The following is a 22624-nucleotide window of genomic DNA, read 5'->3' on the forward strand; positions in this document are numbered from 1 at the left end:
TGCATCCGCTAGCAGCTACTTGAAAGTGTCTATCAGAAAGAGAGCTCGAAAGAATGTTCAATAAACGCCCGGAGATTTTCCAATCTACGAGTTTTCGAGAGTAATGAGAGATTCTAGATTTACTAAGTGGGTGTCGACTACTTTGCCCGCACGGAAAGCGTGTTGACGTGAATCAAGCTTTCTTGTAGATTAGAGCTCAGTGATAAAACGACGATTCACCAATCTTTCGAAAAGTTTGCCAAAACAGCTCAGGAGCGTTATCGGTCGGTAGCCATCTGTTTTACTTCGGTCCGCTTCAGGCTTGGGAATGGGTATTACGGTACCTAGCTTCCACTGCTCCGGGAACGAGCCACCGTCCGATACTCTGTTGAAGAGCTCTAACATGGCAACTTTTGCAGAAAATGATATTCGTTGTTAAAGCACATAGCTAATATTATCAGCTCCGGTTGATGAGCCTCCTCTACGGTCAAGAGCCCATAACAGTTCCTCCATCGAGAAGTCCGCATTATAGAGTTTGTGCAGGTTTGGACGCTGAGATTTAGTGAACGTGCGGAGGTCTGCTTTGTGCTTCTTATGGAATTTTTCTGGGTAGTTGGCATCGGATGACTTTGGAAATCATCTGCTAGGGCGTTAGCTACCGTTTGGCCGTCGTTGGTCATGCCCGTTGGAAGGTTCATAGTTATTGTATTATTTCTTCTTTTACCAAGCAATTTGTTTATGTTGCTTCAGACCTGGCTGGCGCAGCTATTTGGATTGATACTTTCATCGAAATCTTCCCAACTTTTTCTCTTCGCTTCTCGAATGGTTTTACGACATGTTGATCGCGCTTCTTGGAATTGCTTTAGTGCTGTGATTTTTCGTGAGTCGTCTGGGCTCAGCCGGCGAAGAGTGCGAAGTCGCTTACGTCTTTCCTTTATTGCTGTTTTAACATCTGGATTCCACCATACAACAGTTTTCGGTCCGACCTTTCCAGCAGTTTTCGGAATACTAGCTTCTGCCGCTGCAATTATCCTTCTTGTGAATTCTTCGACCGTCAGTGTGTCTCCAGGACGCAGAGATATGTTAGTGAGATTTTCGTATAGATTCCAGTTAGCTTTGTCGTAAATCCATCTAGGTCGATGACTCTGTTCGTTTGAGACTCTAGGAGCGTCAATAAGAATGGGTAGGTGATCGCTATCAGAACAGTCCGGTAATGTCTTCCAGTTGAATTTGGATGCTATCGATGTTGAGTAGATAGAGACGTCAAGAGCCTGTGAAACTCCGGTGGCTGGATTTATTCGAGTGTGGGAACCGTCGTTGGGCACTAGCATATCATGTTGCACCGCTAATTCTAAAATTTTTACACCTCTTTGTCTAGCTTCGGAGGCTGCTGGGCAAATTCTACTTGGTCTTTTCTTGATAAACGAGTGTTGTTTTGCTGCGATGCTGTAGTCTTTTGGCTTGGTGAAGATCCTGTCTTGGCTACTGAGTTTGGTTGGGTGAGTGGGGTTTTTGGGGTTGAAGGACGACTTTGAGAACGTTGTTTCAAAGCTGATTTGAGTTGGGCAACTTGTTTTGCTAAGAGGTCTACTTGCTTCTGCAGATTTGCTATCAATATGTCCTTGGCCGTTAATTCTTGCTTCAGTTGGTTCTGGATTGATTCCTTTTTATTTTCTTCGTTATATATACGCCTTGCTTCAATGAAAGAGATACACTGGTTCACTTTGATATGAACAATTTGATTCTCTTCCTTGTATTTTGGGCAGTCACGAGATGTTGTTGGGTGCCCGTTCTTACAATGAAAACAGTGAGGGGGATTTTCACACCGCTCTCCATCAGCAAGGTGAGAGGCCTGTGAGCATCTCATACAGATACTATTTTGTTGTGGGCAGAATTTTTGTGGGTGACCATAAGCACCGCATTTGAAACAGAGCAGGGGCAGTGGATAGTATGGGCGTACTGCAATTCGTAGCATACAAAAGTATACATACTTGGGTAGAACCGAGCCATTGAACGTTATGACCAGTAAAGGGGTGTTTTGCAGGTCTCCGTTTATTCGTTTTTTTATACGTCGAATTGATTGTACACCTTGCGATTTCAACTTCCCAATAAACACATTCATATCGGTATTGATGGAGTCCGGTTCATACACCGTTCCCTGTACCGTATTCAGAGTAGGATGGACGAATATTTCAAATTCTGTTTTATCTATGAGTTCCGTCATTTTAGTGAGCTTTTCAGTAATTGTTCTCGAATTCGTACAGAGAAGGTATCGACGTCCTTCGCGGGAGGCTTTAATAGTTTTAGCTTCTTTTTTGCCTACTGCTAGTTCAACTGAAGTTTCGATGATGAATGGTTCAGGAAGGCGAGGTATCATCTTCCTCTCATTCTTCTCTGGATTTTTTGTTTTATCTTCTTCCATTTTTCGCTGCAAAACTAGAACTCTAGTTTGATTCAACTCATCATCACCCCGCATATAATGCGGGATTTTCCCGTGGTCTTGGAATCCAGGAGGTTCTTCTGGGGGAAGCCCAGGTGGAGTGGGGGAGCTACCGGTCATTTGACCGGTGCTCAGTGACATTTTATTTGATGCACTTCACTTTACAGAGTGTTCAAGATCCGCAGACATGAACCGATTTTGGTCTCTTTTTACTTTACTCTGTTACTCGGGACGCACTGTTCAACTCACACGTTCCGATTGTGTTATCGCACCTGTGTGTATTAGTGATCCTATGAGCTACAATTACCGCGTGATATTTTCACTTGGCGAATGTCGTTTTTTAACACTCTCGTTAGGATATTCACGAAAAATCCACTTTATCTGTGAGTATACAACCGAAAGTAGTAGTGTGACCACTAATCGTGATATTAAAAGTACGTGCTACTGTGCGAAAAATTCAATATTAATTTGAGCAACTTGCGCGTGTTGATATAAAACCGTATCCCGATTTCGAAATGTAGAACATATGGGAATTCAATTTTCCGAAAGTTTTCCGATTTTTCTCTCCACTATATTGGTCTACGGGAAGAGACGAATTCTTCGGGTTTTCCGCTTACCAACAGATTTTGCCTTACATTTTTATTTTTATATATACATATATATATATATATATATGTATATATATATATATATATATATATATATATGTATATATATATATATATATATATATATATATATATATATGTATATATATATATATATATATATATATATATATATATATATATATATATATATATATATATATAAGAGAGGGGGAAGGAGTATCTTATCACCATAGAAACATTTATTGCATCCTAAAACCTACACATGCAAAATTTGGTTTCATTTGCTTGATTAATTCTCGAGTAATGCAGAAATTTGTGTTTCATATGTATGGCAGCCCCCCCTTAGAGAAGGGGGAGGGGTCTCAAAATATCACGAAAACCTTCCCCGGCCCCAACAACCCCTACAAACCAATTTTCATGTCGATCGGTTCAGTAGTTTTCGAGTCTATAAGAATCAGACAGACAGACAGACATCACTCCATATATATATATATATATATATATATATATATATATATATATATATATATATATATATATATATATATATATATATATATATATATATATATATATATATATATATATATATATATATATATATATATATATATATATATATATATATATATATATATATATATATATAGATAGATGGAAATGCGATATTTCGCCTGAAAATCCATTTCCACTTACGAACAAAGATCAATTTCGATAGCGCAAACATCGAATGGACTAACAACGCTCGTTATGATGTAATTTTCGAATATGTGGGAATTGAATTTTCCGAATTTTCCGATAGATAGAGGAGATGTGTCTAAAACGCACCTACCGGGCAATTTGATCCGCCTGATTTTGTGGTAAACCAGCAAGAATAGAAATGCAATGGATACAGGTAATCGTGCTAGTCAATGATAGAATCCCACCATGCAAGTTTCACATTTGTAGCATGCTTTAAAAAAATAGGAAAAATAATTTTCTTTGTAGCGATTTTCGATGTAATTTTGTACATCATTTCTATAAGGTTTTGTTGCTTGAAACCGATTCAGAGGCGATAACTGTGCGTCATATTTATTGAGTCGAGCTCCCAGTGAATATCTCAGATGAAGAAAATGGTAAGAAAGGATTCATTTCCTTCTCAATTTGATATTTTCCGCATCAGCTTACCATCGGCCAGTATGGCATACCCTCGATCGGGGCAATATGCCCGCTTTCGAGCGGATAACATTCTCACGAGAGAAATTGCTTGGATGTGAGGGATGCCAGATGGTATTTTCAAATATCTTTGCGTGGCACGAATAAATGTCTTCAAATGTAATCATAATGAACAAAAATGAGCAAACCATCACGATATTTCCAAATCATGTTCGATAAATCACACAAACAATTGTTTTCACATACTTTGAAATGACCTCATTATGTTTTCACAAAATTAAATTTCTCCAAAACGAAAACATGTCTTTACATCTGGCATCTATATTATGTGCTCAGAGAAAACAGGAAAACAAGAGCGCGGACTGGAGAATTAATGCACGAATACTGGGGGAACACGCTCACCGGAGGAACAGTTTCTTCTCTTCGCTGGTGGGCATGAAAGGAATAGATTGATGGAATCTCTCATTCATATAAGCTGTTTCTCTGAGCTCTATAGTTTCTGAGTGAAACAACTCATGGGCATATTATACTTCTGCTGGGCCATTTAACACCGTATGATTGGGAATTTAGAATTGGGGCGCCTTGCAAAATCAAATTCGTAGCACTTTTGTTATTCAGTTTCTAAAATACAGAACGATTACAAATGACTGAGGGTTAACTAATCTACGTACTGACGTAGTTGATACCTTAAATTTTGAGAGCACGGTCAAGATAAATCCATTCTCGCTTAGGGGGTGCGTATTACACACTTCTCCTACAGATATAAGATATGGAAATGCGTTATTTCGCCTGAAAATCCATTTCCACTTACGAACAAAGACCAATTTCGATAGCGCAAACATCGAATGAACTAACAACGCTCGTTATGATGTAATTTTCGAACATGTGGGAATTCAATTTTCCGAATTTTCCGACCTTCCTTCAGGATTTTCCGAAAATTTTTCGATTTTTCTCTCCACTGATCTACGGAAAGAGACGTCTCTCTGATCCTGATCTACGGGAAGAGACGAATACAACAAAATAAAGAAGGCTAAAATCGGACCATCCCTTCTTCGGGTTTTCCGCTTACCAACAGATTTTGCCTTACATTTTTATTTATATAGATGAAGAGGGAGCATCATCTAGTCCTTTTTCTTGTTTATGAATGAAAATTTTTTCCCTCTTTAGTTTTTCAACTAGCTTTTGATCACATGGTTTCGAAAGAAGTTTTAAATGTAAGAATTCTATTTGCGCATCACCCAAACAAAGCGGTTAGCAAAGGGGAAAGGTTATCTTCATTCAAGGAGTGGCCACACCTAATCGCGATGATTGGCAGAATCCAATTAAGAACGTGAAAGCTGCAAAAGAGAATGCTGACCAACTATGATTACCATATCTTGGACAGAGACAAGCCCCAATGAAATTAGGAATAGAAAACATTTTCGTCATGGCATTCGTTTTGGTTACTTGGAGTCTAAATTGAACTATATTCAGCAGGTATGGGCAAAATCGCATCGAAATTCGTTCAACAACACTCATTCGCAGATAAAACTCACCCTTCTATTCTCCGTTTATGCCTCACTTTATTTGAGACAGAAAACATTCACCTATCCTCTTCGCAAGTTCATTCTCGATTAGAACGGAAAAATTCTGTCTCGATTCCGCTCATCTATTCTCAGAAATTTTTGCATTCCCTCATTTGCCTCTCGGAATGACGTTAGATGGTGATAGAATCAAACTGGAAACTTTTGCTTGAGCCAGCGAGTGTCTCTGTAAAATCATTCGTTTTTCCCTCAAAGAGCAATCATTGAGCCTCGATCGCGGCAGTAAAATATAGGTAGATAGTTGAAATCGAGTTGTTTCCTGTGCACTATTGCAATGACATTTTTTTTGTTTCTAGTACGAAACGATCTAAGCCAACGCAAAAGACCATATTAACGCAAGTTATTGATGAGCGAGAGGTAGATTCATGTGCACTTGAATGCTGACAAGGAAAAGAGTACAAGGAAAAATAAACTCATACATACACGCAGATTCAATCTTTTTTGACTCACTTGTTATTTTGTTTCGTGCGATATTTCCAAAGAAGTATTCATTCATTGAATGTTGTTTTCCACTCTTTGTTTTGTTATGTTCACATTCAGTCCCGAATGAAGATGGTCGGGGAGTGTAAAATGATTCATCGTGCAATCTCACGATTACTTGCTGTATTTTTTTCGCCATGATTATTCCAAGCAGATACAAGAGTGATTGATAATTAAGTGTGGATAAATGAGCGAATGAACTTTTCCATACTTGATATCCAGTAGCACACAGTAAGTAGTTGCGACGTAATCTGAATACCCAATGAACAGAAAGTCCCATATAAAACAAAATAGAGTCAAATTTCAGGCAAATTTTTTCTATACCCTTCAAAATATGATCCATTTGAGGAAACACACGTGTGCCAACGCTTGACCCAGTCCTCCATGCATCCCTGGTAGGTTGCCGAAGGGATGGCCTTTAGTTCTCTCGTTGCATTCTCTTTGATTTCCTCGATCGACTGAAATATCTTTCCACGAAGTGGCTACTTAAACTTGGGAACAATAAAACAGTCGCACGGGGCCATATCAGGTGAATACGGTACTTGTTCGATGGTATTTACTTGATGTTTGGTCGAATAATTCAGTACAATTCGGGCTCGGTGCGATAGCGCGTTATCATGACGCAAAATCCAAGAATTTTCGGCCCACATACCGGTCGTTTGCGACTAATGATCGGATGGAACTAAAACCTGACAGATGTGTGCCTTATGGTTGTACCAACACGACCAAGTTCCCGTATGCATGGTACGTTTAAAAAAAAAATCACGGAACCTCCTGATCATAGGGTATAATCAAACTATACTCTCGTTTTTCAATTGCAAATCAGTATTTGACTTTATTGTTTGGGCTTTCTGTGGAATCCTTAAAAATTTGGATTGGCAGTATCTAGTATTCGATAATTAACAACTGGAAATCAAGGTGGAATTATCTTGGTCAAGGAACTTGCGACATCTATTATTTACCTTGTACTTGTTACGAAACCACAGGGCAATTTCGTGCAGCAGTTGGGTGAGCTCAGCCCGTCCGTAGCTGCCAACCTGACAACTAATGATAAATAACGAAAAAACGTCAGACAGCAAAACACAGAGGGAAATGTCATAAACAAAACAATCTAACCTGATAAGACTAAAGAATAGCAAAAGAGTTGAGAGAATTTATTTTATTAGTTGTGTTAGAGATGAAACCTTTTCCTAATATAGGGTTGGGGAAAAAGAAATGTCGTATGTCTGATCGAAATTTGACGCTTTATTTAACACTAGCTGACCCGGCAAACTTCGTCCCGCCCAAAATTTGTTTTTTGTTATCAATACCTTCAAACAGTTACGTTTTCTTATTAAGCGCAAGTTCATAAGTCCAATCGCAGAACATTCATTGATTAATCTTCTAATCGACCCCGTTGAATTTACCTTTTACAAAAAAAATCCTAGTACTTCTACCAAAACTCATCATTATAATATCAGATTATTTTCGGACACAGACCCCTCTCTCTTCTCCCCTTTAGAGAAGAGGAAGGATTGTCTATAGACCATAGAAACGTTTCGTGCCCCCTAAAATCTTCACATGCCAAATTTGGCTCCATTTGCTTGATTAGTTTTCGAGTTATGCTGAAATTTGTTTTTCATTTGTATGACAGCCCACCCTAAGAGAGGGAGGAGAAGTATCTAACCACCATAGAATCATTTATTGCACCCTAAAACCTCCACATGCCAAATTTAGTTTCGTTTGCTTGATTAATTCTAGAGTAATGCAGAAATTTGTGTTTCATTTGGTATGGCATGTCAAATGACATTAAAACTACAGTCATATTAACCGGAATTGAAGGATGGTTATGAGCACGAATGGTGGGATGGAAATAGCATATTTTCACCGCTCTTCTGGGTATGTTCGACAGAAAGAGAGAATTTATAAACGTGCAATTGATGGTCGTGCTTGTGGCTGTGCGTTAATTTCTGAGGTGAGGTGGTTGGATCCGAGCAATGCATTCTTGGTCACATTCGCAATACATATTGAGCCGTGACTCTCGCGCAAGAGTAGTATGTGATGGTTGAGAGAAATGTCGACCGTTTACAACCCTGGTCTAACCACCGTGAAAACATTTATTGCGCCCTAAAACCTCCATATACCTAATTTGGATTCGTTTGCTTGGGGGTGGAGTGTCATCAAAGTCATCAAAGATGTGTGAGGCCGAGCGTTGTCCTGGTAGAAAAAATATTTATTCTCACTTACGTCGATTACCAGGAACAATTACCTGTAAAGAATATTGATTGATCACACGTAATGCTTACCACAGCACAAAACAACAATCATAACAAACGAACAAAAACAAAGCGAATTGTCAGAGGCAGGAACAATATAGGAAACGGGGATTACAAATCCAATTGTTTTATAGCGAATATTCGAGACTCAACCCGAACAAAAAAAAGCTATAGATATAAGAACGCCGGGACCGCATAAATGAGGCAAAGCTTGTTCAGTGTCAATGTCGTGTGGACACCGATTGGACAACATCGTTGCTGGACGAGCTGAACAACGAGGGATCGAGTGCCTTTCTCAAGGCAGCGAGGGTGTAGGTGTAATGCAGGAGTAGAGTGAAGTTTTTCCAAGGGCCTTTCTCAAGGCTAGAAACGAATAAACTGAAAAGTTTAAAGTCTCTCTAATTCAATATCATCATCATCAGTAACAGTACCAGTCGCAATAGAACCTTCGAACAGTATAGATGAACATCTTGACTATATTCGATCTCATCTCTACAACAATAACGGGTAGCCAGTCTACTCTCTACTCGTCATTACACCCAAACTAACATTGGCAGACAACATTTCATCTTTGGCAGAAAAGATGCCATTCCGTGTGCTAGAGAGTCAAATGCGCAATTAATGAGCTATTTTAAAAGCTTAAAAATGGTTTGTATGTATGCGAGCAGACATCTCATTCTGTTTTCTTTTCTCATTTCATTTAGGATTGTGCCAAAAAAAAGGTCCATACGACGTCAATGGGGATCGAACCAAGGCTGGCTGGTATGCAAAGCTATTTCACATGACCACGCTATCCACATGGCTAATGATGCTTCGGCAGTCATTCAGCAAATACGTGATAATATTGCATATGATTATATAATGAAGTTGGAAAGTGTTTTCTAAGAGTAAAAAAGGAGCGCATGAATGAGAACAATATCTATCCCGGTCTGGGCCGTGTATGTGGCAAGGTATGCGGAAAGCTTATTTGCCTTTCGTTTCGCTCGCTCGTATTAATGTTATATTGCTGTACCATGTATATTATACAAATGTTTACCAGTATTTGTGAGTCGTGACATTTTCTGTTATGTTATGTCTTAACATAAATCGGGATGATAAAACATGAGCTAAAAATCTATTTTGGGTGTAGAATTCTGCTCAGAAACCATCCGTGCACCAAAAATTGATTTTTAGCTTAGTTTTGTCATCCCGATTTATGACATTAAATGAGACATAACATAACAGAAAATGTCATGATTCACAAATACTGGTAAGCATTTGTATAATATACATGTCACAGCAATATAAGATTAATACGAGCGACCGAAACAAAAGACAAATAAGCTTTCCGCATACCTTGCCACATATACGGCCCAGACCGAGATAGATATTGTTCTCATTCATGCGCTCCTTTTTTGACGTAGGACTACGTCTAACCGGAAGATATAGGGGGTGAAATGGAAATCTAGGCACTGAACAAGTAGGAAAAAATGCAAGATTTGGAACGCTTATAACTCGAGCATTTCTCAATAGATCACAAAGGTTTTTGCATCAATTGATAGAAAATATATCTACGCATCTATCATAACGAATAACATTTCATTTTTATTGAGATAATAAATTGAATAATTGTGAAATATCAAGCATTGTCAAAATGTACTATGTGCCCATTTTCGATTGGTCCATTTTGTGCTTCTCAAATCGTACCGACCAAAAGGGGCAACCAGAGCAGCAGCGAAATAGAATGAAGCACGATTGGAAAGGAAAAAGAAAAAAATGAACGAAACATTGGTTGCAGTCTCACACATGCGTAATTCTCGAGCCAGCCAGTCAGCTTAAAAATCCCCGCTCCGCTGCCGTAACGATCATTCTCATTCAAACCGTACACCACATCGGTTCGCATCACAACACATCAACAAACCAACCCAAGCAGCCATGTCTGGACATGGCAAAGGAGGAAAAGTGAAGGGAAAGGCAAAATCCCGCTCGAACCGTGTTGATCTGGAGTTCCCCGCAAGGGTAGCTAGGCCGAGCGCGTTAGTACCAGTGCACCAGTCTACCTAGCCGGCGTTATATAGTTTCGGCCGCCGAAGTGATCGAGTTGGCTGGTAAAGCTGCTCGCGACGATAAGAAAACCCGCATTCGGAACAGACCACATTCGATTCGGTGGACATCAAGACAACAGGCAGTTGCAGCGAGTGGCGAGTGGCAAACGCAATCGCAAAACGGCATCAGGTAGCAGAAGAAAAAAGTTCGTTTTTTATACAAACTGCTTTGGTGGCAAATCCAGAACAAGGCGGCATCGAGGGCGTTCGAAATGGTTTTTTTTTTCAAAACCACGAGTACTAAGTTTTCTGAATTGGAGCCATTCCATAAAACAAGGCGCTTTTCAGGGCCATTAAACCTTCCAAAAAAGAGTTTAGGAAATACAGTTCAATGCTTTCTGAAAATATTATCCAAAATAATATTAAAACACAAATTGATTTTTTCATAATTTGTTTGCCAGGATCTGATGAGTATGTGAATTTGGCAGTTGTTCTGAGCTTATTGATACTTGGGGACTTTCCTGATTATTCAATTTTCACCAATTCTTAAATTGTTTCCAGATTGAAAGTACAGTAATTTACAATTAGTTCGACATTTAGCTAATTGGACGGACATGTAATGCGACTTATTTAGTTGTACATTTTTGTAAACATAGAGATCCAAATTATGACCCCACATTGAAAGTCGACACTGTACCACTGTCATCGCAAATGTTCAATTACAGGTTAAAATCGCCTCCAATGCGACACTGAGTGGCGCTTCGGTACATCGCATTGATTGTAATTTACTGTACAACATGTCACAAAGCTGGATGGGAAGAAATTTTCCAACTGTGAAAGCTGTGGCGAGTGGCAACAAATCGCTAAACAGGAAGGTTTAGCCGAACAAGATGGGGATATCGAGTGATAACAAAACAATAAACTCTTTAGATTGAAGATAATTTTGTGATCCTGAAAAGGACCCTTTTTAGCCTGCATGTGAATCCAACGAGCGAACAAATCGTAATGAATGTAATTTTTTGTCATCGCTCCCTTTTAACGCTCATTCGTTCGTCTCGTTGGACTCGCCCCTCTGGCTGAGTCTGCCGATTTGTCTCTATCCTGTGAGTGTGTACCGCTAGAGTATAAAACACGCGGACCCCAAAAAAATATCTTATTTTCTTTCAAACCGTAAACCCGTGTGGTTGAACGGCATCGGCATCGTGGACGTAACAAAGGAGGACAAGTTAAGGGAAAGGCAAAGTCTCACTGGAACCGTGCAGGTCTCCAGTTCCCTGTTGGTCGCATTCACTGATTGCTCCGCAAGGGTAACTAGGCCGAACGGATTGGTGCCGGAGCACCAGTATACCTAACAGCGATTATAGAGTTTCGGCCGTCGGAGTGCTCGAGTTGGCTTGCAAAGCTGCTCACGCACGACAATCAGAAAACCCGCATCAAGAACAGAGCAGCTTCGGTTCGGCGCTCATCAAGGCAACAATTAGTTTCAGTGAGTGGCAAAGTGTTTCTCCGGCACGTCGCATTAAATGTAATTTACTGAACAACATGTCCCAAGCTAGATGGGAAGAAGTTTTCCAACTGTGAAAGCTGTGGCGAGTGGCAAACGCAATAGCTAAACAGGAAGGTTTAACCGAACAAGATGGGAATATCGAGTGATAACAAAAACACAACACCAAAGGTTCTTTTCAAAACCATCAACATATTCATCAAGAGTAAACAGTAAACTAATCCATTTTTCAGGTAGATAGGTAGGTATTCACGTAGGAGAAGAAAATAAAACAATATATTTAAAATATATATTTAACAAAAGCTGTCCCCTTTGTATAGTACTACGTCACTCCGGTTATGTCCCCGACATTACTCACCCGTCTTTTACTCTTAGGAAACACTTTCCAACTTCATTATATAATCAGGTGCAATATTATCACGTATTTGCTGAACAACTGCTGAAGCATCATTAGCCATGTGGACAGCGTGGTCATGTGAAATAGCTTTGCATTCCAGCCGGCCTTGGTTCGATCCCCATTGATGTCGTATGGACCTTTTTTTTTTTGGCACAATCCTAAATGAGAAAAGAAAACAGAAAGAGATGACTGCTCGCATACATACCAACCATTTTTAAGCTTTTCAAACAGCTCGATATTTGCGCATTTTACTGTCCAGCACACTAAATGGCATCATTTCTGCCAAAGATGAAATGTTTTCTGTCAACGCTAGTTTGGGTATAGTTAAACTTACTCCTGTGCATTTCCAAATGAAATCGAACTAAAAATGGCGATTTTAAAAACATGTTTATTTGATTCGAACGAAAGTTTGTATTCCGTTTGGGTTGGAGGAGTTTTCCACAGCATTTGAAAATTATTCGACTCAAGGGTAACTTTTGAAAAGGGTGTATCGATTTTAGTAAGAGAAATCTTTGATAATTTATATCTCAAAAACTATGAGTCTTACCGAAATCGTGTCTTAGAAAGAGTTATAGAGTAATGATGACCAAACGTGAAAAAAATATACACAGAGAAAAAAAATTAGAACTCTTTTTTTTATTTACAAAAAAAAATTTTTTTTTCGATATCCAAAATATATATTGTTTTAATTTTTTAAAAATTTTTTTCATATAAAATAGAAGTCATGTAAAAAGTTTAAAAAATGAATTCAAGATGGTGAAACTAATTTTGACAAATTTTGTGAAGCATCGAATTTTTATTAATTTTCCATACAACTCTATCCAATTTATTTTTAATGCTGACCACTTGATGGGGGGAGAAAGCTAGTGCCGTTAAATACGTTAAATACTTTGAATTTTGTACGTTAACAATCATTTTTAGCCACAAATTATGAATTCATAATTTGGTGGGGCGAGTGTCGAACTACCACAGAGACGTTTATCGATCCCTAAAACCTCTAAGTTTGATTCCATTTGTTTGATTAGTTCTCGAGTTGTTCAGCAACCTTCCCCCCCCCCTCTCTTTAGAGAGGGGAAAGGAGTGCCAAACCACCATAAAAATATTTATTGCTCCCTAAAACCTCCATATGCCAAATTTGGTTCCGTTTGCTTGATTAGTTCTCAAATTATGCAGAAATGTGTGCTTCTTTTGTATGGTAGTAATCCCGCCCCCCTCAGAGAGAGGGGAGCAGTGTTTATTCGCCATAGAAACGTTCCGTGTACCCTAAAACCTCCATATGACTGATTTGGTTTCATTTACTTGATTAATTCTCGAGTAATGCAGAATGCAGAAGTGTGAATATACGGATTCGAAAAACCTGGCGAGAGTGCAGCGTTGTTTAAATGGCAGTGCGTTAGAAGCAGTTCGGAGTCGTTTGCTAATGCCACAGTTTGTGCTTTTCGTTATCGGTATACTAAGAAGGCTGTATGTTCGACTAGCAATCCCTATATATTCCTGTAGGTGTCGAAAATATTCTCATACGAAGATAGTGAAATATTTTCTAAATCATCACAGTAACTGTTTCTTCCATTTATTCGTAGAATTGAGATTTTATCAAAGTCGTTTAAAATTGATAACACAAGGATAACTCCACGCATAGTGAGAGTAAAAAATGAAAACCTTCTATTCTCACTATGCATGGTTTTCCCTGGCTGCGTCCTGAGTGAACCAACAGCTTTAATCGTTCGTCTCCAACTTCGAGACATCAAACGCCAAGCGCAACATGAAGAACGTGGAAAGCGAGCCAATTGTTTTGACTGTGCGTGACTCCCAGCGGGGGACCTGCAGTACAACACGGCATCAGCTGGAAGCGCACTCATCTCTCGCGAGTGTTTCCCTCCGGCAAGTGCTCAACTCCGGCGAGACAGCGTTCATTCCAAACACACGCGTGAATTTCCGCTTGGCGCCACACTCAGCTGCTCCAACGGTCTGGTACCTACCTAATGGTACAGGTTCTGCCAGCAGGTTTTCTCGTCGGCGCCACGTCGCGCTAGTCAGTCGCTGGTGAACGCTCGAGTCGAACGGACGGAAATAGAAATTCGGCATGGCCACAACCCAATCTTTGTGGGTGTATTCCTTTTTGTGAGGGAGAGAAGGGACAGGGTGTGTGTGTGTTGACTGAGGATTGAATGTGTGACTAACTATCGATGTGTGAATTTGATATTCTTCACTCACCCGCATATGCCCTTGCAACGGTTTCCCTATTTGGTTTCGTGAAGTGCAGTGAGACGGGAGTAGTGTTTTTAATGGAATAGTTTCCCAGAAACAAAAGCAATTTTGAATGAACTGTGTGCAGAGTTATGAGAAGCGAAAGAAGATATCAAAAAATATAAATTCTCCGTGCAAGAAAAGTGAATGCAATCAGCAGGGGAATGCAGTTGACGAAGTTAAGATAAGTGAAGTTTAAATTGAATTAGTTGTGCCAAAAAACCGTCAAACGAACATTTTGTCCATGCAATCAGAATAGTTTACCGCCGAGTTTTGGTAACTGTTATGGTGGGGAGCGGGTGACCGTCATCCACTAGCTAGCGGCACTAGCTTTCTCCCCCCATCAAGTGGTCAGCATTAAAAATAAATTGGATAGAGTTTGTATAATTGAAACTAACGTGGTTAGTAAATTGGAATTGTAATTGAATGTGGGTTTCTGGTGTGACACGTGTCCGCTGTTAAGTTGAAGTTACGAACAACAGACCAATAAACTCCGTTAACATCGTTTGAGCTGTACAGCTGCTCCATCATGCGCCTCCATAATACCAGTTTTCGTCGAGATTCGCACGTTCCGGCTGACGCGTGGGAAAATGTTCACCGTGGCGGTAAGTCTTATTATCTCTTCGGTTTACTCTCACACGGTTGGAATGCGGAACACGAGTAGTACCAGGACAGAAAAAAACCCCATCAGTTTTGCAGTGCCGGTAAAACTAAAGCCCGGCATAAAAAGAGGACAAACCAAATCCGAATTAATACCCGCGACGTGATTTCCTCCGGGTACATCCCATCGTACATTCCACCGGCGGTTTGGAGCAAAGAAGCTTTTCGACCGCAATATAAACTCAACATTTTTTCGCCCTTTTTTCCTCCCTCTCACGTAAGTGGGAGATTTCGGTAGATAGCTCGCAGCGTTCGTAGGTGGATTTTTTTATTATTGCTCCGGTGATTCCATGGGATGCAGGCACACTTTTATAATTTCACGATGTGGCCATAAAGACAATTGTTTTCGGGGGGATTGATGGATATTTTTCGGATCGAAGCGCTTTTATGGGATGTATTTTTACTAGCGACATGGGGCTCGCAAAACTGATAGCAATTTCGATTGTCAAAAAACACAAAGAAAAGATTTCTGGAAAAATGTGTTTTTTTATGTGTTTTATAATAATGGTTATATAATCAGAGAAACTATGTGTAGGGTACGCCACACCTTAAAATTTAGAGTTACCTTACAATGTTGATTCGGATAATTTAATGGTTTCACTCAAACTCTTACTAAGTTACAGTAAAGATTGAAAATACTAACTTTTTATACTTACGAGATAGTTGAGTTATCACTTCAGCAACACCCCTATAAAATAACACAAGTTCCTATTTGAAATTTTTATAATGCTCCATAAATTGTGTTACGTGAACCACAACGTAATTTTGTGAATGGGCTTTCCCGAGAGTCTTCCTTGAGCACTCTTTGGAGAGTTGCCAGACAAATGAGAAATTCAACTCATTCAAATGAACAAGTTGAATATTCTGAAAGGTAGATCTTTGACTTTGCCAAGAAGATATGTCCAGACTCAGCACCTGGTCCATCTCCCTTCTTGGAGACATCTGATGATATTGCGCCTCCGTTCAGTATGGCTGAATTTTCGTTTGCACTTCTGTCATGTAACAATTCGGCTCCGGGGTCAGATAGGATCAAATTCCACTTATTGAAAAATCTACCTGATAATGCGAAGAAACGTTTGTTAAAATTGTTCAAAGTTTTTCTTGAGCAGAACGTTGTTCCGCATGAGTGGCGACAGATTGAAGTTATAGCTATTCTGAAACCTGGTAAACCTGCGTCTGATTATAAATCTTACAGACCAATTGCAATGCTCTCTTGCATTCTAAAATTATTAGAGAAAATGATTCTATGTCGCTTAGACAGGTGGATAGAATCCAACAACCTCCTCTCACCTTCGCAGTTCGGGTTTCGTCGAGGTAAAAGAAACAAATGATTGTCTTGCTCTGCTTTCTTCCGAGGTTGACATAGCCTTGTGTAGTAAGCAACAAATGGCATCAGTGTGAAAAACTTCATCTAAATGGGTTTTCTCCAAAATTAAATAGTTTTTTGTTTAACCTAATGCGTGAAAAACATATGAGTTTTTCCCATGGATCTTCATCAGTTTTACGGATTAGCTACATGGGCCTTCCTCAAGGCTCATGTCTTAGTCCAATCCTTTACAACTTTTATGTAAATGACATCGATGTTTGTTTATCAGGAAACTGTACTTTGAGACAATATGCAGATGATTGTGTAGTGTCGGTAACAGGCAAAGACAGTATGCATCTGTATAATCCCTTGCAGATTTCTCTTGATAATTTGGTTGAGTGGGCTTGTAAATTGGGTGTTGAGTTTTCAACTGAAAAGTCAGAAATGGTTGTGTTTTCAAGAAAACACCGTCCCGCACAATTGCAACTTAAACTTTTGGATAGAACAATTAGGCACTCGCCGTCATTCAAGTATTTAGGAGTTGTGTTTGATTCCAGAGGCACATGGGGTAAACACATAGGTTACTTGAGACAAAAATGTCAGAAACGAATAAATTTTCTCCGATCCATAACAGGGACTTGGTGGGGGGCTCATCCCGACGATTTGATTAGGTTGTATAAAACAACCGTTCTATCTGTTACGGAGTATGGAAGTTTTTGCTTCAGGTCCGCTGCCCGTACTCATATTCTGCAACTGGAAAGGATCCAATATCGCTGTTTGCGTATTGCTCTAGGATGTATGCAGTCAACACATACAATGAGCCTAGAAATTTTAGCTGGTGTCCTTCCTCTTTCTGTGCGCTTTTTCGAGTTATCATTTCGTTTTTTGATACGTTGTGAAACACTCAATCCGATAGTGATAGCAAACTTTGAAAAAATGCTAACCTTAGGCACTCAATCTAAGCGAACTATATCTTGAATTTCTGACCCTGGAAAGCCCATCTGCTTTACTTGGTTTCCAGACCATTCCTTCAATTTTGTTCAATCCTTCTATTAATTTTGACTTGTCAATGAAAGTTTATGTGAGTGGTATTTCCGGTGATCTCCACCAAATAGTCATGCCTGCAATTTTCTTGTCAAGATATAAACATATTGACTCAACCAAAACTTTTTTTACTGATGGATACAGTCTTAATGGTTCCACAGGTTTTGGGGTATTTAATATTAACTTCTCCATATTCCGTAAGCTTAGTTTACCCTGTTCGGTGTTTGTTGCGGAATTGGCTGCAATATACACTGCATTACAACATATTCAGACCTTGTCCCTGTTGCGTTGAGAGGGAGAAACGACTGAAACACGTCTTTACGTAATGACTTTCAGAAATCTAAGTGCTGTTTATTATTCTGTCTTTCAGTTCATCCTGCGGGAGTTCCCTCAGGATGTCTTCCTCTGAGCCGCATCCAGCTCCGTTCTCCTCTTCCACTGTTTCCAGAACGCCAGTATTTCTCTGATGAGTGTCCGGTTGCATCGTGACGTTCGGTCGTGCTTCCGGGTATTTTCCCTGAAAGAGCCTAAGTTGATTCCGGTGGGCCATTATTTCCACGTTTCCATTTGACACCTGGGTTCCATTCCTCGTAATCGTCATCGTCTTTGTCTGTAGTCGTCATTTTGTCCATTAATGTAGCCAGCTGTTTCTCCGCACTCGTCCCAGGTTTAGCTGTATCCACAAATTTCACTGCATCTCGCTTCAAATTTTTCAAGGAAAAACATTTCTTCTTGATGTGACCTTTCACCCCACAATAATCACAAATTTTATCAGTATAACTACGTTTAAAATTATCATTATCAAAATTATTGTTTCTTTGTGTGTTACTGTAACAATTCCTATTATTGTTGTACCCATTCATTCGTTGTGAATATCGATTATGTTGTTGTAAATTATTCACATTATGTCTATTGTTGTTCCTTTGTGTATATGAATTTCTATTGTAATCATTGTACGACTGAAACCCCAGTCTCTGATGAATAGGTCTCTTCACATAATTCATTTGTTCTGCTGGAGGGTAATAACCTTGCTGACCATATTGGTCCCATTGTGACCCAACCGAAAAATTATTATTTGTATTGGTGTTGAGTGTACGTGCATTATTTTTGGCTATATTCCATGTTTTAATTAACTTGTCCATTTTTTCCACTGTCAAATTCTCCTCCTTTAGCAATAATTGCTTTAAATTTTCATCGTGGAGTCCCGCGAGAACCCTATCTTGAATAGCTACACTCTTGAATTCGCCGAAACCGCAGAATTCCGCCTGCAGTTTTACTGCCTGGACAAAATCCTCGGTCGACTCATCGAGCTGTTGAATTCGGTGGCTAAACCTAAAACGTTGAACCAAATCCGGTTCTGTTCTATCTATTTTCTGTTTAAGCTTAACGATGATTTCATCGTAGCTTGCCGCATCTAAAGCATTTTTTTTATAAAGTAATTTCAACTGCGAGTACACATAGGGGCCACAAAGATTCATGAAATGGGACTGTTTCACTGCTGACACGTCATTCGCAATAAACGTGTACGCCAAACGGTCTGCCCAGTCCCCGAACGACGTACCCTTTCGATACGGTTCGATACTAGAAGCCATTCCTTGTCTCATCTCTAATTAAAATAAATTAAATTCACAACCACTATCCGGCTCTTACTGACAAAATAATACCTGTTTTTGGAACCACCCTGGTTTCCTATCTGCTTCAGCTCTCCGTCCGTGAGGAGTTGGATTGTTGCATGTCTTTGCCCGTCGATAAAATCACGGTCCGTCGGCCACGTGTGCTCCGCGTGCCAGATCCAGGAATCACCGAACAAAATGTCTGCTCCTTTGTGCTGGTTTTCTTTTCAACCGCTTTGTACGAGAACAAAAGGAAGCTTCAACCACCAGTTATCAGCAGCACTTTTCGGGGGAAAAAACACTGCAACCACTATTTTTTCTTTTTCAGGCTAATCCTTTCACTCGTTACACTCGGTTAAGTTCAACTAAATCAGCGAAAAATAGGAAAAAAGCACTTTCTTCGCAAACAAAAGGTTCAAATTCCTCGTCGCCAATTGTTGCTGAGAGGGAGAAACGACTGAAACACGTCTTTACGTAATGACTTTCAGAAATCTAAGTGCTGTTTATTATTCTGTCTTTGACATTTATACCCTTGTGGCGTTATACAATATCAAGGTATTTAAATATAGGTGTAACATTTTCTGTTATTTAAAGGTGTGAACACTACAGTCCCCTGAACATTTTTACATTTTTTCTGATAGTCTCAGCTCTTTAGAGGCACTTCGTTCGGTAAGGTCTAGATATTCTTCGTATTTCTTGTCTGGAATCCAACATCTTTTAAGTGTTTTGATAAGAAGATCATTTAATATCACTTTTGTATGGATTCCCTCTCATTGTTCGATACCAGGAAATGAAAAAGCTGATCTTCTTGCTAAGAAGGGCGCCACGGAAGGACTGTTATTTCATAGGCCAATTACTTTTGATGAATATCTCCATTTTCCTCGTGAACGTGCACTTCAATGTTGGCAGACAAGTTGGAATGGTAGTGATAAAGGTCGGTGGCTGTATTCTATCATTCCTAAAGTTTCCCTCAAACCATGGTTCAAAGGATATAATTAGTCTCGTGATATCATTCGAGTAGTGTGCAGACTCATGTCTAATCATTATTCCTCGAATGCACATCTTTTTCGAATTATCATCAGTGATAGTAACCTATGTATTTGTGGTACAGGTTACCACGATATTGATCACATTGTATGGTATTGCTCTGAATTTCAAAATAAAAGGTTATCTTTAATAGAAAATTTTCGCAAAAAGGGAATGCCACTCAATGTTTCGATCCGTGACGTTCTGGCTACTCGTAATCTCGATGCAATTATGTTGATTTATTATTTCCTCAAATCCATACGCTTTCAAGTATGAGTATGTGTGTATTTTTCTTTTATTTTTGATTATCGTTTACTTCTCCAACTTTTTTGTTTTTTGTTATGAATATTTATATTATTTATTAATAATATATGGTTATTAACGTTTTCATTTTTATTCAACTATTTTCCTCAGAACTCAAAAATACTCAGATGCACGCAATTGCTCGCAATCTTCAAGGAGGTGGTTATCTCTATAAAAAATCCTCAAGAAGAAGTCTTAAATAATATTTTATAATGAATTGTTGTATAATTATTTGTATTGTTCTATTTCTTGAAAAAATCATAGGGTTTTTATGCCTTTATGAGAAAGAACATTTGCATAGTTCTACTCACAGAGGCTTTTCCCTATTCATAAACACGGCACATTGATGCTTAACGTTGCTGAGCCAGTTGAAAATAAATTAAATTAAAAAAAAAACAAGCATTAACGTTGTGTTAGAAACGTTTCCAGGATTCTACTCTAACTTACTCCCTGAGAAAATCACAGTTTCAGAAAACGAGCATGTGCAGGGTTGGTGTACAAACATTGGGTGTCTAAAAAGAATTCACGGTTCGCTCGCATTTCAGCGCTTCGATGACTCGTTTGTAACGTTCTCACTATGCCCCAATCCTAGGCAACTGTCGAGCGATTTTTTTCTGAATATAATCAGAACAAAAATAAGCTTCGAAATCGGCTCAGCAACGATACGATGAACGCTATTTTGAGATCAATAGGTTTGATCAAACATCGTGGCGACAGATCGAAAATTTTAATAAATGATAGTATGCAATCTAGATTCACCTAACACGAATGACTTGCAAATGTAAATGAAGTATTTGAAGTAAATAAATGAGTATTTTTATCATGCTAATAAATTAGTTTTTTCTCTATAACGAATATTTTCGATGGTACAGATTTTTGGAAAAAAAAATACAGGTAAGAAAGATTTTTAACCCCTCTGGTACAGATTGGTACAGGTTCTTACAAGATAATGTGTTTGAGCGTATGAGTCCTTCAGGAATGTTTAACATTTCTCTGTATTTTAAACATATACCCGATTTAACACGAAGGAAGTCATTCATATCCAAACATGCTCCTGATATTTTACTGTATATCAAGCTTGTCCTTAGGTTGCAAGTTCATTTGCGTTCTGAAATTCGTTGGAGCTTGTATGATAATGTACTCAACTTCTAATTTAATTCAAGAGATTACAAGGTATTTACAAAGCTAAATATAGTGAACCAGAATAAAGTGATCGGAAAAGAATTTACAAAATTCTTGGTCATCTATGTGAATGGCGTAACAAAATTTTTTTTTTTATTATTTCAGGAAACTTGAGATGGGTCGAGAAGAGGGAAAAATGTTATTCAATTTATTATAGACCAACAGATTTTCTCTCCAGCTGGACGAGTCTACATTACCCAGCAATGAAGCTCTGTTGTTCTTTCAAAACTTTCAAAACAAAATTTGAGGAGAAGAGAAGTTCAGCATTTGTCAAAACTATCACAAAAACTTCAAGACCACGTTTTATTATCATATGTCATTCAATTGGACGCATTACACAAGGATTTTACTAAAATGTTTTTAGATCTCAAAAATTTATAAATTGCTCAATGTGTAAAAAATCAGTATTAAAGCCTGTCCACGTTAAATTTCGGACACTTTTCTTTCAGTGTAGTATATGAAATATTTCACTAATCAATGAAACATTTCACTTACATGACAGCTGAAACCGTCCTCTTTATTTCGATGTCCAACATGTTTACATTTTTCTTCAGTTTGGTAAAATGGCGTCGAATCAAGTGGAAGTACGCAAACACATTTTGCGCGAACAGCAGCAAAATCCAACACTGTCGGTACACGATCTCACCAAAAAAAGCTAAAACTGCCGAAGAGTACCGTGTTTAGTGTGTGCAAATCGTTTGACCAGCGCTTGATTGTGGATCGGAAGGTTGGAGCGTAACAAATCTAAAAGTATGCTCCCGACAGATGGACCGAAAGGTGGTTGCCATTATTGAGAAACATCCCAACCTTTCAGT

At 38.9% G+C, this 22624-nt stretch overlaps 2 protein-coding genes across 11 annotated transcripts in view; one reads left to right on the forward strand and one right to left on the reverse strand.

Moving 5' to 3' along the window:
* Positions 1-1339: 1339 nt before the first annotated feature.
* On the reverse strand, positions 1340-2560 carry LOC129765769 (uncharacterized). The gene has a single exon (XM_055766198.1). It carries the CDS (start codon positions 2558-2560, stop codon positions 1340-1342), a length of 1221 nt encoding a protein of 406 aa, XP_055622173.1.
* Positions 2561-14452: 11892 nt separating this feature from the next.
* Positions 14453-22624, forward strand: part of LOC129768368 (serine/threonine-protein phosphatase rdgC) — a 197975-nt gene continuing 189803 nt past the window's right edge. For all 10 annotated transcript variants that reach the window (XR_008741666.1, XR_008741667.1, XM_055769971.1 and 7 more), the window contains exon 1: positions 14453-15280. The gene's annotated coding sequence lies outside the window, so the exon portion shown is untranslated. The remainder of the gene's footprint in view (positions 15281-22624) is intronic.

This window comes from Toxorhynchites rutilus, chromosome 2 (assembly GCF_029784135.1).
Source record: "Toxorhynchites rutilus septentrionalis strain SRP chromosome 2, ASM2978413v1, whole genome shotgun sequence".
In the NCBI taxonomy this organism is placed as follows: domain Eukaryota; kingdom Metazoa; phylum Arthropoda; class Insecta; order Diptera; family Culicidae; genus Toxorhynchites; species Toxorhynchites rutilus.